At 41.9% G+C, this 19155-nt stretch overlaps 1 protein-coding gene across 1 annotated transcript; it reads right to left on the minus strand.

The window, feature by feature from the left end:
* Positions 1–1378: 1378 nt before the first annotated feature.
* On the minus strand, positions 1379–18950 carry POLR1D (RNA polymerase I and III subunit D). Its single transcript, XM_084225433.1, has 3 exons — positions 18670–18950; positions 10652–10726; positions 1379–2732 (listed from the first exon to the last, which is right to left on the minus strand). Exons 1-3 carry the CDS (start codon positions 18693–18695, stop codon positions 2447–2449), a joined length of 387 nt encoding a protein of 128 aa, XP_084081559.1. The 5' UTR covers positions 18696–18950; the 3' UTR covers positions 1379–2446.
* Between the last annotated feature and the right edge of the window lie 205 nt (positions 18951–19155).

The following is a 19155-nucleotide window of genomic DNA, read 5'->3' on the forward strand; positions in this document are numbered from 1 at the left end:
GACCAAGAACATACTATTTATTTACGTATTTATTTAAGGACAAGGCACTTTTACAAGTAACACATTTGGAAAAGTCATGTACAAGTCTTAATTTTCAGGGTTAAATCCTATCTTTAGGTAGCCTTATAAACATGATGCTGGGGCTGCACAATATGAGCAACTGCAGACAAAACACAAAACTGGCTTTGTGCACCCAAGTTCTTATTAAAAAATCACTGTGCTCCCAAGTTTACCTATTCTGTGATTCTATAAAGAGTTGCCTTAAGAACAGTTAATGAGCAGTGGAGGATTTTTTTTTTTATTAAGTACACTTACAAAAGCATTAAAAGATGGACTTAACCAATGCAAGATTAATAATTTGTGTGTATTCTGTAAGTCAGAAAAATGTGGAATTGAATCTGATCCTACCACCACCACCGATGAAAAGCTTTCTCCAGTTATCAGTGCAGGTCATGTCAGATCCTTTAGCTGAGCATTTCCAGTATGCAAGCATTATCAGCAATCCAGACTAATTTTGAGAGCATGCTCTAATCAGTTTCCCTACCTGAAAGCCTGGCATAAATTAATATAGAATCAACAACAGCCCTTATGCCAAAGTGGTGTTTGAAGGCCTGAGAGTTAAAATCTCTCAGGACAGCATATACCAGCACAAGCCAGACCAGCAAGGATTCACAAAATTTTTTTCCTGTGGAACATCTCCAGGCCAAATTCTGACCAATGGTGAGATGAATTCTCTGCTTCAAAGTCATATCCATCCAGCACTGTCACTGCAGCAGAACTCAGCCCGTGTTATAGCTGCTGTCCTTACAAAATGGATTATATTAAGGAGTGCACAACAGCAATTGTCCTCAGCAAAATAAGGACTGCAAACACCATCTGTTTATTTACACTGAAGACAGTCCTTGTATTCTCCAAAGACACTACCTTTTCATTGATCCCACTTAAATAATTGTAAATTTTCTGAGAGGCTAAGAGTTCTATTTTAGTGCTGTGGGTCTTGCAGGGAAATAGAGGAGCTGTACATAACTCCTCAGGGGAAATGTCGAAGTATCCCACTTCGTTGGACATGCTGACCCTGCCAGTCTCCAGCGGGCTCAGCGCCAGTAGTTCTACCTTCCCACTACTCAGAAGAGCAACTCGCAGTTCATGCCCCAAAATCCCGGCAGAGCAGCCCCCGCTCAGCCCCTCCGGAGCAGCGGCTGCAGGAGCTGTCGAGGGGCAGGTCCGCGCGGCGGCGAGGCGCTCGCACGCCTATAGGTGGCACTCTTGCTCTGACTCAACGCGGACGGGCCCCGAGCCCCGCTCCCCCCGTCCCGCACACAGGCACATCTCAGGTAAGAAACCCATTAAAAGTATTAATTCCGCAGGGCGCTTTCAATGAACGTTTTCGATTTTATTGTCAACACGCTCAAAAACAAACCTATGTTGAAAACAATTATTTCTGAGAACATTAAAATACAAAATATTTCACGTAGAAGTTTGTTAATGTAACACAAACAGAAGCGAGACATAGAAGATGCCAATATGTATAATTTGTGCTCATGGTCACAAGTTTAAGAACTGTACCACTACAGAATTGTCACACAGGCTTGGAAAGTGAGCATCTGACAGTTTAGCATCACCTCTGTATTTCTAGTATTACATATTTACTGGGAAACCTTCTAGCAGTAGACAGAAAAGATGAAAATATTGTCTTCAGGGTTTGTTCTGAAAGCACCATGACAACAGACTGCTCCAACTACTTCCTTACAGAGGGAAGTCTAAACAGAGACAATTATTGCAATTGCAGCTTTTTAGGGGTAATGTTTATTGTTATCTATGATAGGTTTGTGAATATACATTAACAAGCAAAACCAGTATTTCCCGGCAGTCCCTCTTGGAAAGCAAAACCAGCATTGCCCAATTGAAATTTGTTCTTTTTATATTAAAGACAGCAGTCTCTTATATTCTATACAAAATGCATTTGCTTGGCCAGGCACTGACCAGCTTTCTCTTCTTCTAGATTCTAGCCCAAATAAGCAAAACTACTTTATTGGTTAGCAGCAAAGAAGTTCTGCAAACTTCACACAATAAATAGAATTCTGCTTGATTTAAATTTATTTCCAAAAGAGTGACATGACTAAATGATTTGTATTAGACAGTGACACATGTATCACGCTCCATCACCAAGACCCTAGGCTTAGTCAAAAGGGGAGAGAGGAACAGAGAAAAGGGAATGCCTGTTCTAAAACAACTGAAAGTTTTATGCTGTACTTTTGCCTTTCTCTTAAAGGTCCCAAAGAAAAGTTTCTAAAGCTACCTCTCAAGGTTACTTCTCACACAGGCAACTTGGTTCAAAACTCAAGTTTGAACATCAACTCCTCTTGAAAAACTGAGACACGTCTGCTTTCCTATACTCAATGACATTCCTGACTTGTAACAACACGTACTTGTCTCTCTCCTCTCCTCATCGCTTGCTTGATCGCTTTTCATGTTTATCCTTTGTGTGCTGGTTCCTGCTTTGGTGCCTTGGAGGAGAGTAGCTGACCCTCCTTCTGGATTGAAAGCTGGGTGTATACGGGTGAATTCTGCGTTTCTTTGGTTTTTCTTCTTTCCTGCTTTTGTTTGGCTCAGACTCCTTATCATCTTCCTTTTGCTCACGCTCTTGGTCCTGTTCTTTTTGAGATGGCAATGTGTTTTTGATGGTATTAATAAGAAATCTTTTATTTGTACCAGCAAGAGGACATTTCAACCTGTAAAGACATGTAAAAGTCATCAAAAGAGAAGGTAAAAACATCCCAAAACAAGTCTGAGATTTTAACTTCAGTGATTTTAAGACAGGCTTGTGATTTTGGCTTTCCTTGCATGCCACCTAGTGTAAACTCTCAGTACAGAAAAATAAGTTCCAGATCATCACCATTCTTTTGACTTACTTTTTATGGGAAGAAAATAATTTTACTTCAAAATCCACATGATTTTCTCAAGGTAGTATGTGTAGGGGGAAGCAAAGGATGCCAATATATTTTAAGGTTGATGGTGCCTAACTTAGGTATTCAGAAATCAAGCATTTAGTAACATACTCTAAGTCAAATCAGAATGGCTTACAGAGATCATCATCTTCTAAAGTCAGCATTATCTAGTAAACTGTAATATTCAGAAAGTAAGATGTACATGCATGAAGAATCCAAATAGCTGTATCATAAACATATATATGAGACATACCAATTTATACTTATACTTAGCAGCCACCAAAGTGTTTTATTTCTTTTTCTTAAACAGTAAAGATACTTATCCAACTATTTTCTGCTTTGTTTTTACTTTCTCCTCTTGCAGCTTAACCCTTTTGCACATAATTTATCAGCTAGCTTTAGGAAACAAGTATGGTAAATTTCATTTATCTTGTTGGTATCAGCTGTACTCTACTTATTCCAAATTTATCATCTCTTAAAGAATGGAATAAGAAAAAAAAAAGTTTAAATATGTTCCTACAGAAAGCAGAAATCACTTTGAAGACTTTGTTTATAGTTGGACTCACTGTGGTGTTTGTCTTCACAGTTTTGAGAAAAGTTACGGGATTCCTTTTTAAAGATCAGAGCTGTTAGAGATCACAGCGACTTACTGAATCAACCACAGAGTCACGGAATCTAACACCACAACTATTCTACTTGAATATTTTGTGTAAGTGTAGAAATGATACCCTGACTACTCAAAAACCTTTGACACCTCTAAACCATCAGAACTATCAGAACAAGCAAACTACAACAAAGATGACATATGATTATTTAGCAAACTTCATGACTTAACTGGACATGGAATTTACCATGGTGTTTTGCTTCAGGTCTACCTACTAAGCATTCCTGATAATTGTTCTTGTGCAAAATCCTTCAAGAACTTAGGACGGCAATTTTAGAAGTATACAGCCCCACTGTTTTATTTCCACTAGGTATTTTCTGATACACTTCTACTGCATAGAATTTTAGAATTTTCTAAACTTTCTTCATATAAATCTATGCTATTTTTCTCAAATCCTGGTTTTAAATAAATAAGATTTTTAATCTAGTATATCTCTTTTGTAAATTAGATAAATAAATGTAAGTAGAACAGGGTTTCTATTTGAAGCTACACCAAATGATGAACATGGTGCTGAACAAGTCATGGCACAGGTTACACTTAAAACATAACAGAAACCAGCCAACATTCAAGTCCTTTGTATGTCTTATGAGTGCATTAAACTATTTTACCTCAGCATTTCCTACCAAGGAGGGCAGCCTTCTCTAGGTTGCATCCAGGCAAAATCTATTCCACATTTGTTCTTCCTCTTGCTTTTTCTTAAGAGCTAATGCATTGATTTAAGCACTAATATATAGTGCTAGAATGAGACAGTCAATTTGCCCTAAATAAATCCATCTGGCTGAAGCTTTTATTTCTTTTTGACACTATGAGTGCTGCCTGAGCTACACTAAGAATGAAAATTGATGAGAAATGCTGGACTTGAGAGTCAGCTAAGAGACACCATTAGTTTACCATCATGATGTGATTAAAGTGAGCCACCAGGCTTTCATGGAACACAGTAAGTCCTGGCACTGAAGAAAAACATTAGTTCTTACCTTTATTGACTTCAGACTTCAACAAAGTAAATGCTGCCTTTAAGTCTTACTGCAAACAAGATGTATGGCATGTGCTGTATTACAGGCACACATAGAGCCCATGCTTACATATAGCCATGGTATACATGGAACTGTGAAGATTAAAAGTGAACTGTATGAATCCACCAATGTCTTTGAGAGCATCTCTAATGGTGAGGAAATTGACATCTCCAAAGACAGCCTTGGGTTTGCTGTAGGGTCTGATCCTGCAAACAGGTTTGCCTTCAGGTGAGTTCTGAAGGGCTGGGAGGCAACCTCAGCCTGGGCATGGTGGAACACAATACTCCTGTGATCAGCAAACAGTGCCACAGTACTGATTTGAGAAGCTTTGCTTTAAAGCAAACAAACCAACCAACCAGCAAAAACCAAACAAGTTAAAAGAACTCTGAAGTTCTGAATTGAAATGTGCCCCAAGCAGGGCTGCAGGCATGTGTGAGGCAAGGACACAAAGTGCAGTACTAGAGCCTTCCTGTCTACCAGACTCCAGTTCTGTAGCAGAGTCTTCACCCATTGTAAGGTTCACGTTTTGCTCCACATGCTCCAAAACCTAGACCAAGTTATTCTCTCTGACAGAATCTTGCCTCTGCCCATGAATAAATCTCACAACCCTCAAAATCTCTTCACTATGTAATAGCCAAGACAATGCAACACACTGCATTTTGACAATGATATTGCCTTTTGAGAAAAAATTAAATCTGTCATTGTTAATGTAGGTCAAATATTAACCCTATTTTTGATCCTTTAAGTCAACTTCTGTGCAGTAACACAGAATTTCCAACCAGTGCTTGCCATCCAGTTCAGCAGTGCAGTTCAGCACAGAAATGTACTATACAAGTTCTTAACAGTATAAACATGCTGACATCATTTAAGACACAAGAGCACAATGCCATGTGCCAGTCTTGTCTCTGCTGAGTGACTGGGCACACCAAACAGGATTGGCACAGTCAGCCTTATCATACAGAGTAAAACCCATCTTTCCAAGAAAAAAAATTCACTATAGATGAACTGACAAGTACATTCCTACCATTTCCAAACTGCCATAGAAAATATAATATTTCAATAGAAGAGTGACTGAAGGGGGAGGGGCAACAGCTAGAGGTTGTTTTGCCAAACCAAGTAATCTATGTTGTTACCCTGTTGTGCGGGACCTTACAAAAGAGGATGCCTCAGAGGACCCTGGAAGCTTTGAAATATGGTCTTGGCAGCCAGGTACAGCTGGCAGGACTTTGTAGGATCAGAGAATCATCTGGTTTGGAAGGGACCTTAAAGATTATCAAGTTCCAACCCCACAGACAGTGACACCTTTCACTAGACCAGGTTGCTCAGAGCTCAATCCAAGCTGGTCTTAAACACTTCCAGAGATGAGGCATCCAGAGCTACTCTGGGCAATCTGTTCCAGTGACAGCTTGACTTAGGATGTGCCCTTATTACAAGATTTTAACATATTTATTTTTCAATCTCTATCTGTATCCTGTTTCTCCCCCTCCTCCTCATATTCAAATGAAAGCTGAGGGGAATCTATTGCAGTGTTCCTGCACACAGCATCCATTCACAGACAAGATGCAACACAGCACTTCACAGTTTCAGTATCATCATCATTTTGTATTCTGCTGTACTTCTAACAGCTTTGGTATTGAAGAGAAAGCTATCTACAGGGATGAAAGCAATTTTAGGATTGCTTTACAAAAAATAGAGTTAAAAATAATGTTAATGCTTCCAAAGTTTTTAAAACAATGCAGAGCTGAACAAACCATCCAAAAATACCATGTTTTCCAGTTCTTACTTTACATAAGCTTTTCAAATAAGATGAGAAGCTACATTCGATTTAGCTTTAGCTCATGTTATCAGCATCTTTGAAGATCAGACCTATACACTGGGAAAAAAGGCATCTAGAACATTTTTCACTCACTAACTTTTGTGGCATTTTAACTACCTTTCTTAGTTAAAGCAGAACAACTGCTTAAACTGGGACCTAACTTCACTGCTATAAAGAAGCTCATGAATTATGTACATAGAACCAAGAGAGACACTTAAAAGAACCTGAATGTTTAACTAGAAACAATGGCAACCCCGAAATATCCTATTTCATCTATGTCCAATAGCCTCTGATGAAACAAATTTATCTGACCATTTCAAATGTTCTTAGACTATTTGTCCAAAACTTCTCACCCTGGATACAGTGGCTCCTTCAAATGTTAGCTTCCAGACAACTGCTCTGCTGTCTTTTCTCACCTCAGAAGTTCCAGCATCACAGCATCATCACTAGGATTCAACTACAGATTCTGCTCTGTTCTGATTAACATTTCCAGGATTAAGACACCTTCAGAAGAAGGTTCTTCCTTAGACTTCTCTCACACAATTTCTTTATTTGTGATTAGCTGTACTAATGCTTGAGCCAGATACATTAGCAGCAGGATCTACATCATGTGTTATCATATGGATTCAGGAGACCCCCCCAATAAGAATCACCATGGCCACAGAGTACATGCAAAAGGAACACTGCAGGAACTAGAAATACTGCATTCCTGAATGAAATCTACAAATAAGAATATCCAGCATTAACTGGATTCATTTACCATGGACCTACATACTACGTATCATAGCAGTCCTGAGAGTACGGAGGCCAGTGAGCTGAGATTCTTAACTAAGAGATCATGCAGCCCTCCAGCAATACTGACAGTTGCTCCATGTCCAGAGAGTCTCAAATAATTTCCCTTCCCGAACAAACTCTTGGCCAATATCACTGCCAACCTCCCTGCTGGTTACTTGTGCCAAACAGGGACAAGCCTTTCTTCCACTAGCCTCTAAGGTTGCAGCACCTGCCCATGTCATCCACATTAAACTTGTAAGACAATGTAAAACCAGCAAAACATTCCCAAACCAGAAGAAATACTAACAATACTGCCCTGTATTTCAAGGCTCAGTCTTTGTATGAGAGACTGGGCTGAAGGTTGATTGCTTTGTCTGTTTTTTTTGTACCTGTCAGCTAAGCTGGTTTGGATACTTATATTTTAGGCTCCAGCAACCATCATCTATCTCAAATGATGAGACAGCAAAAGGTTAGGCACGGGTGCTTGGGGAACTTTGCCAAACAGTGTACCTGAGCTATGATAAACTAATCACTTTGGACAGTAACAGAGCAATGGCTTGAACCTGAGAGCAGTCCCAAAACAGTGTTGAAAGGCTTGCTGGCTAACATCTTGCTGCCATCAATATTCACCAGGAGACACTACTCCATTGTAATGGTATGCACAACATAGTCACCCCACCCAGGAATGCCACTTCTCCATATATCTCCCTTTGACCAACTTCTGTCAAATGCCACTGACTCCAGAAATGTATTTCCCAGTATTCAGCAGCTGCTGGAGAGCAACATAAACTGGAATCAGTGAAGTATGAGCAGCAGTAGCCTCTGCTTCTCCTTACCCAAAGACAGATGGCAGAACAAATCTTTTCTTCATAGGTTGAGCTGCTTCAACTTTCCAGTGCCAATGCAGGACTGATGGCCTTACACTAGATGTCTCCAGGGTGTGTGCATCTCTTCTCCAGGACTCCTCTGACAAAGGGCTGAGGAATCCCAGAAGTCCTCATGAAACACACCTGTAAGCATTTTGAGTTTGGCAAGGAAGGAAGGTTTTGTGTTTCACCTGTTAGCACTGTGCTTTTAGACAAGTTGGTGATTACCTTGTCTTTGCTTCTATCAGTTATGATTTCCTCGATCTGGTCTGCTAATAACACATTTTCATGAACTAACTTTTCTGCTCATTTCATTTGCTATCCACAGAGCTCTGAGCAGAAGTTACTTTCTCCTCAGTAGTTTACACCTTGCAAGGTTACATGGCTGTAATCTCGGAAGCCCAGCTCAGTAACACTTGACAGCATTTTGCTGGAGTGTGATACTAAACTGAGCATAGTTAAGTTTTTTCCAAGTATCTTACCCATCATATCCCCTATGTGTTTATGCAATACCTAGCTGTTGGGCCAGTTCAGACCAACATAACAGGGCATAAAAAATACTGAAGAGGTGACAGCAGTGGCAGCTTCTGTTCTGTCTATTGTGCCTGCAGGACTGGACAGCAGACTTATTGGGAGTTTGCCTTTGGGAGGCTTATACTTTCCTTAGAGCCACACAAGCCAGCCATACATTAGCTTATGCCAAACCCTAGAACGGTAGATTTGTCACAAAAGGGATTACTACCAGTCTCTCTATGGATAAATTCAGTGGGGTAAAAATCCCTGGAGATGTATTACATACAAAGCAATCATCTCTAAGAATATAATGAGCTGCAGAAGAAGTACCTTGAAGAAGGTACAACTGAGCATATTCAGAAACAAAGATATTCAGCAAATCACTTCCTAGGCACTGGGTATGGGCCACTGATGGACACAGGGTACTGCAGGGATGGATCCTTTGTTTGACCCAGTATAGCTGCTCACATGTACCTCTGCAGTGGAAAGTACTTCAACAGCCTCAGTTCAGGATATCACCATGCTAATCCTTATGCCAACAGACTTCCTCTGCCTGAAGCTGTCTTGACAGTCCTTTCCTCCTATAACTTTAACTGAACCCTGACCTAGCCAGACACTATTAATCTGCAACTGCTCTGTACAACAGGTCACCCTTGCCTATCCCATTCCCTGCCAGACCTCGGGCATCAGGTTTTAGGAAGCTGCATTCTGAGCTGATCATCACAGCCAGCTGAACAGGACCACTATCCTCTTACAAACAAGGAATAAGAAGGAGCCACATTGAGGAGCAGATGCCCATACACTCTCCTGGCAGGTATTCCAGACTGCACAAGTGACAGCAAAATTGTACAAGGGCACCTGATTATCTCCCTGCAGAAATCTTTAATTTCTGCATCTGGAATCAACTTGCAAATTCACAGTAATTGGATGCATACATCACTTCATGGTGCTAATTATGTGCACTGGGTTACCTGGCCACATGGCTAGGCTGACAGGGTCAAAGCACGGTGGATCAGTACAGCTACAGCCACTCTAAAGGATTAAACCAATTAAGCTATTTTAACTGAAAGGGTATGAACTGCATCCCTAGAAGAAATACTGACCAAAACATACAGAAAATCCCAAACCTGTTTGAAAACATAAAGGAGTAACTTTTTTTCAGTAAGACACTATTTTAATCTCTTCAGAGCTATTAAAACAAACAGACAACTGAGCTGAGACCTTAATGAACAGTGCAGGCTTATCTCTTACTACAGTTGATGCCTTATCTACAAGTGTGTTTAGTGCAGGCAATTGGTGCACTACTTGTGTGAACATCCCTAGATCCAATGGCTTCTTATTAAAGTCATATATACATTTTTTTATGATGAATGACCCTCCTCAGCATGTTATTACTTCTCTAATTACAATTACATGCATTACATTCCAAGTCAATCTAGCTGTAAAATCTGGAATACTGCACTGAAAAATTAATACTGTATTTCATTTAAGATTTAAATACCGTGGGTTTTTTTTCCCCAGTTACTATACAAATTAGCTCCTGGGTTTTAGGTTTTTTTAGTGTTAAAAAGTAACCCTCTTCCAAAACTGGATTATACTTTTGAGTTAATTGAGTTCATTTTTGGCTACAATTTACATATGAATTGTCTAGTAAAGGATAGTTTGCTGTTTTATTAATATAAGGCTTTAGGTTTCTTTGTCAGGTTATGAATTCTTTTCACTTAAAACAGAGTCTAACCCAGTAACATATAGCCAGTATGTAAGTACACGCATAAAGACTCATAAGATTCCAACCCAAACCTTGCAATTCCATCTATTATAAGAACATATTCCCATTTTTCCAATTGCTTTGTCTTCAACACATTCAGACAAGCAATTTCACGCAGACAAAATTTACCTGAACTTCTTTCTTATTTAGACTGGAATTTTTGCCCAAATATGTGGATGAAGACAAATTATTTAAACATGAAACACATAAAAAAGTAGAGACTTCTGTCACACATTAAAGACAAGATTTCTTTTGGCATCAGAATTCATTTCCTCCTGGCACAACTTACCAACCCATAGCTCCCATGGTTTCAGCTCTGGTTCTCCCACGTTTTGCCTCTTTAAGTAACTCTTCAACAGCCTTCCTAAGTAAGAGAAAAAGGAAAAGGTCACCACTTGTGGAACACAAGAACTTGCCACTATATGCACTTAAGCAAATAAAACAGATAGCTTTATTCACTGTAGTGAATTAAGCAATAAAGAAGCTACCAAAATCACATTGACTTGTAAGATAATTCAAATTCCTATGCACCAAGATTAAAAGAAACATTCTGATATATTAAAACCAACTAAAGGTGTTGCAAATATAAAAACTGTAACACCGAATGAAGAACAGGGCTTGGGGCACTTCAAATCCTTTTTAAGCATATTTCTGCCTGTGAGGACAAGTTGGGTATCCTGTCATACCACAGGCAGTCATGGAAAAGGAGTATCTCCCAGGTAAGACATCATCTGTTGGAGATACCTTCTCCAAGATGTCAAGTTCAGCATCAGCAACCTCGCCAGCCACTGCTGGTAAGAGAAGTGCCAGGTAAACTTACTGCCAGGTAAGAGAAGTGACGAGTGTGGGATGACTATTTGCAAAAACACCAAAAAAAGGTTGTAAAACACAGGCTGTAGCACTGGAACATGAGAGATGTTGCATTCACAGGTCTTCATGAAATTACAGCAAATTTTGTTTTTTCTCCAGACCCAGAATTTGCTATCTGAGCATCCTGAGCTAGGTTATGGTGATCACAGTAGGAACACAAGGCTTTTATAGAAGCTTGCCCTCGGCCTTCAAACAGCAATGTCAGACAAAGGTGAGGAAAGAGGGGAAGAAAGTGTCTGACTTTTAATTACCAGTTACCAAACTTGGTGATTCTCTTTTTGAGAAACCTGACTGAAAGACTAAAAGCCTGTCATTATTATTATACTATAAAATCTGCAACAATTTATAATTGAAATAAGAAACCAAATAATCTGAGCTACGAAGCACTAATAAATCCCACACATAGGTATTTTAAATAGCTATGATTCATTTTTAGGGAAAACATCATAACAAATTAATATGGTGAGACCAATTCTATTAACTTAGGTAGGAATTACACACCTTTAAGTATTTGAGGCTTTTTTTTTTGTTATATCAAAGCTCAGACTGACTTGGCATCCACCTTAGCAGCCTTCTAGTTCCACACCTTCATTATCAACCATTGTTTCCTAATACTGTTCTTTCAACATCGCCCTTATTCACTGCAGCTTTACAAAGCCCTTTCAGCTTGCACAGACAAATGCCCATGTCCTCTCTGAAATAATGTTTCCACTCACTGGACTTATATCCCCTACACAAGTAAGCCAAAAGCTATGCAAACAAGTTTTAAAAATTTGCTTTTATAGGCCTTGTGGGACTTCACATTCCTCACTCTCTTCATTTTTACAGCTTGGTTACAATACAAACAGTTCCATGGCTGCCAGCTTCAATTCTAAAGGCAGCAGCATGAGCAAAGGGAATGCAGCATGTAACTTTCACATGAGAACCATCCAAACACTGGGGGACTGATAGGAGAGAAAATCAGGGACAGGGGCAAATTAAAGAACTCCATCATCATTCTGACATCTTTTATAGCAAGCACCACTTAAAACTTGCTGTGGCAATTATTTTTGGGCAATCAAGTTGCAGAATTACAGTAACATGAAGGTACAAGCAGTGATATTTTTATCTTCAAGAGTATAGTACAAGACCTATTTATTTCTGAGGGATTAGTTTTTCCTCTCCCTGTATTCCAAGGTTACAGGCAAAGCTCCTATTGCATATATCTTAATAACCAGTATCATACATACATGTGTCAAAATAATAGAGTAATTCCTAGTCAGGTGAAATGAGAAGTATTTTCTATTCCTCACTCAGGGGAAGAGCTTCATAATTTTTTTCCAAAAGGTCAAATGGATAGACTGAATAAATGAATAATTGGTAATAAAGAGGTATGTCTGATAGTTACAGGCAATGAAAACACCGTGTTATTACAGAGACCACCCATGGTTTGTGATTACAGATGACTGTCAGAAGAAGACAGATGATGCTGGATCTGACAGCTGAGAGGCCAGGCAGCCACAGCTCCATGTCCAGGTCCAACCAACAGCAAGGCTGAAAACCAGCTCCCAGGAGGCAGATGCACACACCAGGCACTTACACTGCTGGCCACACCCATTACAGACAGACACACAGTTTGCTCAGACCCACAGCTTTATCCTGCTCTTCTCTCCAGCTGGATGTGGGAGGCCTCAAAACTTCAGCCCAACTGCACTGCCAGTACAGACCATCACACAGGGCTGACTGGGACACCCTGGTCCCCAATATCCAACCCCACTTCAGTCTTGCCTGTAGAGACACACACATTCACATCTCACCCCTAATCCTACAGTCTCTTCAGCAGCTGGCCAGGACTCCCTGGTGGCCCCAACAGCTAGCTCCTGCTGGCTCTTGGAGATACAAGCTCACTCTCCAGCTCTCTCCTTACTCACCCACTTACCAGCTATTCCAGCGTGATCTTCACCAACAGCCACACGGTCCCTTATACACTCATACTTGCTCCAGTACTACAGCATAGATAAACACATGGTCCCCAATCCCATTTCAGGGGCTAACATTTGGTTTTACTTACTCCGTGACATGTCCCCCGTTGCCAGCACCCAGTCCTCCAGCCCAGGCCCCAAGCCCAGCGGCTGGCATCCAAACCTTCACATGTTCCAGTAGCTGGCACCATGGACACATGGTCCCTCCAACCTGCAATCTGACTGTAGCTGCTAGCACGAGGATGTACATCCTCTCCGCGCAAACAGAGTCCTTCACCCAAGATAGAGTTAGAAAGGAATTTAACAGGAAGACAGGACAGACTGTGATGATTAGGTGCAGGGCATGGCCAGACAAGAGTACCAACCAGCAGCCTATAAACACATGACCAGACCTTTTTATTCCCTTGTTCCTTTATTTTCCCCCTCTCACTTCTCCCCACATCACTTCCTGTTTTCCCTCTCTTTGATTTCTCCCCTACAAATCCCATAATAAGCCACGACTGAATCAATACAGACCAGTAACCAAGGTGACCGCCAAGCCACAGCTGAAATGCAGAGTGTGGATTTCTTTCCTTACCTTGCTAACAAGGCCATGCAAGCAGGGACACACAGGCTCCCTTAGACTTAGCTCATCCTAGTGGCTAGGGGAGCTCACTGCTCACCCCAGTTTATCAAAGGGCCTCGCACACCCACGGTTCATCATCTTGCTGTACTTTGTATCACCTGTGGGCTTTTGAGCTCTCTCTCTCAGCAGGAGGCTCAAGCCTGTCTGTGAAAATGCCTAGTAAGTCTCTGATAATGTTTATGTTATCTCTACAGCTCTGTCAAACCACACAGAGTATAATCAGCAGTAGCCATAACATATGAAGTCTTCCCACACTGATATTCTTAGTATTCCCAGCTTCAACATCACTTGAGCAAAACTACTGCCCCCTTGCCAAATCTTCCATTTTTGACCCTTTCCTCCCAACAAGCCATATGTGATCACAAAATGCTTTTCTTCTGCATCCCATAACCCCTCCCACAACCCTATGCAGCAATGCCCTTAAGTCCTAAAGATGCTCCAGGACTGACTCATCTTGACGGGTATCATGCCTGGAAGCCCAGGCTGTCTCTTGGGATGAGCCCTGGAGTGGGAGGGAGGCCCAAAGAAGACATGTATTTCTCTCTGACCTTACTGTGAGTTCCCACCTACTGCATGTGTCCCCATGCTCCTTTGGGCTCATGGAGATGGAGCTCTGATGGGCTGGTAATTCTTGGCATGGGGATGGGAGAAGCCAGGACTGAGTGATGTTAGGGTTCCCCCCATCCATCATGATCTCTCTGTAGTCCTCGCTGGGAGCTTTCAGCACGTAACCTAAAAAACTCTGCTATCTCCACCCACGCCATCATCTCATTAAAGATCCTGATGAGAGCTCTAATGAAAATATATGTACTGGAATTGCTTCACAGCACACAGTCAGCTACAGAAGGGCACAGACCTGGAGGGCGGTGTTCATATCCAACATCTCCCAGTCACAGAAGGGACATCTTTAACAAACACATCCTCATGAAAGCACTAATAACTGTTTGCAGTCTATTAAAACTCAAAGACCAAGCTTCTCCTCTACTGCAACTGGCAAAAATCACACTTAAGCCTACTTCCTGAGGCACTCCAGGTCCTCACAGCAAGCTGCAAGCTCAGGAAAAACAATTAGCAATTTTTAAAATCAATTTTCTCAAGGCAGTTTTATGCTTTTCTCAAGGCAGTTTTATGCTAACTACACAAATTATTTTTAACTGTGCATGGGACTAGAAATAGAAGGGAATGTTGGTATTCCAACTACAGCTGAATAATGGATATCAAGATCTTCAGTCAAACAAGTGACTGAAGACACTGACAGTGTTATTTATAATTACATCTCATGAGCTGGTCCTATCTGCTTACCCTTACTAAGAAAACTGATGAAAATGAAAGTCAGGAACAAAACCTAGGCCACAACTACAAGAGGAAGAATGAAAAGAAGCACAATATGCCACAAGCTTCCTGACATTTGCTCAAAGATATCCCACATTGGGATGTGAATGCTCTCAATCTTTGCTGATCAGGTTTTGTACCTATTTAAGTATTCTACTTGCCAAGTCTTGTGAGTGCTATTTGCAGCACATTTCTGGGCTGATATTCTCACCAGCCTGAGTAGTGAACGTAGCACTCCATTTCCAACATCAATCTTAGCTTGCAGACCACTTTTTTTTTTTTTTTTTTTTTTTTTTTTTTTTAACTGGGGGTAAGGAATACTGAATCCTGACACTTGACTTTAACTGTTAAAATCAATAGTAAGAACCATTAATTTTCTCCAAGGCACAAAGCTTGCTTGTTAAAAAGTGTAGCTGGGCTGCCCATGCAGCAAAAAAAATTAGATTATTGATTCTCAACTCAACTACAGGCCTCTTGTTACAGAATTATAGCATTCTCTGTGATTCAGAGCAGCATCTCCTTAGGAAGCAATCCCAAGTAAATGATGCTCTAAATAAGCTTGGCAGGTACTTCTAATAAAGTATGATATCCAAGGTTGTGAAATATTTGTAGGTATTGAAAGACACAATGGATTATGGAAGGATATGGACACACAGTATAACAAAGCCACTTCTTCTGTATTTGAAGAGAAACTATACATCTTCTGTGCTTCAAACACACAGAACCACAATGGCAATACTTCAGGAAGCAGATATTTAATATTTTAGATAGGAATGAAAATGGTGACCTCCATAATATCTCAGTGTATATTTAGTTGAAATACACTAAGAAAATCACTACCAGGTGCTTGCAGAGGAAGCAAACTGAACAGCTCCTGGTAGCTGATTCACAACTTTCTCCACCTCCTTCTTGGCTCATAACTTCAAATACCATTAATCATATGTTAACATAATTTAGAATTTTCTTAAGAATCACATAGAACCTTAAGGCTCAGGGTCTTCACTGATGTACCAGCAAGTTCACAGGGGAACACCTCAATTCATATTTCCATCAAACGTTATTGGGCAAGATGGAGCAGAAGAAGTAGCTCAGTAGAATGTAGCAAATATTACTATTTTACATATCTGTGGTATTTACAGCTTTTAGAGTTTTAAAATCCACAGAATGCAACAGTCACATGGGAACTTAAAAGTTAGTATTCAGCTTCTAGGAAAACCTCACTTCATATTAAAGTGAGGAAACATCAAAAGCAAGATCAAATGAGAGTCAGACACGGTAAAATTGAAAAATAATATCAGGAAATGTGGCAATAAGGATAAAATAAAAGAAGCTTCATGAAGAGACTTCTCCCTAGATAGTAACAAAAATATAGGGCAACTGACTTAACAGATCACTTTTTTGGAATACTGGGACACAAAATTTATTTCTGACCTGAAAAGTGCACAAAAATACTACACTTCTTTTTCCCTCATGGTAAATTAAATAAAACCCACATGTATAAAAACCTTAAGTTTTTAGTTAAGACCTGTGCATTGCAAGACAAGCCTGAATTCAGAGACAGACTAATGAAAATATTCCACATAAACCCATTTTTTTAAACACTAAAAATCCACCTAATGTAGTTAACACTGTGGCTACAGAACAGAAACGCTATTATTTGTATGTTAAACTCATATTATAAAACCCTTTAAAAATATAAGCCTAAACCACCATTGCTACACTATTCACAGGAGAATATGATCAATAAGTTATTGAATATGAATCTAAGGCAGAATGTCTGTAGCCCAAAGGATAAAGAAAGGTCTGTGTTAGACTGGAAGGGCTCTGTACTGAAGACTGCACGGGGAAGCACGATTTAGAGTGAGTAATACCAAAGCACATCCTCTAAATGCACAGAGCACAAGCTCAGTTCAGGGCACTACTACCAATTTGAGCTGGTATGAAAAAGTAACTAATGATAGGTGGATCCAGGACAGGAAGAGCTAACTGTCAAGTGCACTACATTGTAGTTATAATGTGTTTGAGGCCGACTAAACACCCTCTGAGGTGCACAGTGACGTGGACTGGTGACACCAAACAGCTAAACCCTACTGTGTCACTTTGATAAGTGACACTGTGCTTCATCCTCATTATCTACCACGCTGCCACAGAACGGGAGTAGCAAATCCAACTTGGACTGAACCTTCGAGAAAGGGTAAAACTTTGAATGTAGTTCCTGGGAAGAAGAGCATCAGTCAGCAGGTGACTGTGGAGCAGTTGGCTACAGCTGCTGAGGTCAGCTATGTCCTGAACTGCCCAGAGAACCCCAGGTCCCCAGCACGGCAACAGCAACCAGGGGTCAGCATGGAAAAACAGCGGCAAAGTTTCAACTTGCCATGAATGAAAAATGTTTAAGTTTGGAATGGCACCAGTACAAACAACATTCATGCATACACAGAAAGAAGCTTTAATTATTAAACTGATGATCTGAGAGCAGAAGTAGCTCAGCAAGAATTAAAAGCCTCTTAGAAAGCATTAAGCTCTCTAGCCCTTCCACTGTCTCAGTCCTATTGCTTCTGGCACATTTCAAATACCTGCTAGACATAAACAGAAAAAAGTTATTTTCGGTAAACATTCCCAGATACAGTTTCTTAAAAGTTAAAGGAGAGAGAGAACAGTTCAGTAAGCCTCTGGTCATCACTTCACTGTAACAGTTGTTTTAAACTGCCGTAAGGCAAGTGAACAACCCAGAAATAAACTTGGGAAAAAAAAGTTCCAATCACAAATAGGACTATTTTGCAAAACATTTGTGACATAAACACCAAAAGTCTATTCCTAAAACAAAAGCAAGAGAGGCCTACTTTGAGTATCCAAATATAGAAATCAATGTTTTATTCCTCAGTGTTTGCTTGGGAGCACGGCAACTCAAAACGTGCAGCAAGATGAATGAATCCACTGGTCCCAACGAAATGCCAAGGAAAAACAATTTCATTTTTGGACAAAATAACTGCCAAGTATTTTGGTTTTTTTTTGATACACGAAAACGACAATTCTAACAATTGATCAATGGGCACATATCCAGCACTGAAAATTGAAATTCCTAACAACATAAGGTGTTCTGGGATTTTTAAAATTTATTTTACCAAGTACACAACTGATCAACTTGTAAGTAATGAGGGGTGAATCACCCAAGCCCTTCCAATCTTGATTCCAAGCGACATCAGGACACAGCCGAAGTTCTGTGCGGAAGACACGGCAGAAGCAGCTCCAGGCCGCGCTGCCCCCGGGGCGCACCCTGACCGCACACCCGCAGCAGGGGCTGTTTGGGGACAGCGGCCAGAGCCCGGCGGAGCTCGGGGCCCGTTCTGCGGCGCGGCGCAGTCGGGCCGGGAGGAGCCGCCCCCCGGCCGCCGCCGGCGCCAGCCCAGCGCTGCCCGGGCCTCGCGGCGCGGGAGGCGCTGCCGGGCCTGAGTGGCGCAGCCGCCCCGCAGAGGCCGCTCGCTCTCGGGACCGCTCCCCGCGCTGCCGCTCATCCCTCACCTCTCCAGCTCCGGGTCCTCCTCCATGGCTGCCCCACCGTCCCCCGCTGCGGCACCTCAGCGGCAGGCCAGCGACATCATCCGCTGTCGGCCGGGCGGGGCGGGGCAGCGGGGCGGGCGTATGGGCCGGCGAGGACCCCGGCGGGAGGAGCCGGGGCGGTGCGAGCCGGGCCCCGCCACACCCCGCCGGGCACCTGCAGCACCGGTGGTCGCGCCCCCGCCAAAAGGAGAGCGGGGGCGGTGGGATCCCTAGCGGGCAGGACCCCCGTTCACCTCCGACTGGGCGGGGGAAGCAGGCGCGGGGCGGTGACTGAGTGTGGGGAGGGCGGGAGCGCCGCTGGGGCTCTTAGTCACAGAGCCGCGCGGGGTTTGCTCCTCGGGCTCGGCCGCAGGGCTCGGGCAGGCGGGGACAGGTTCGCGGGCAGTCCCGGGCGAGCAGCGCCCCACCCGGCCCCTCCTCCGCGCCAGCCCCGCCCGCGCTCCCCAC

Source organism: Fringilla coelebs (genome assembly GCF_963513975.1).
Source record: "Fringilla coelebs genome assembly, chromosome: 2".
Classification (NCBI taxonomy): domain Eukaryota; kingdom Metazoa; phylum Chordata; class Aves; order Passeriformes; family Fringillidae; genus Fringilla; species Fringilla coelebs.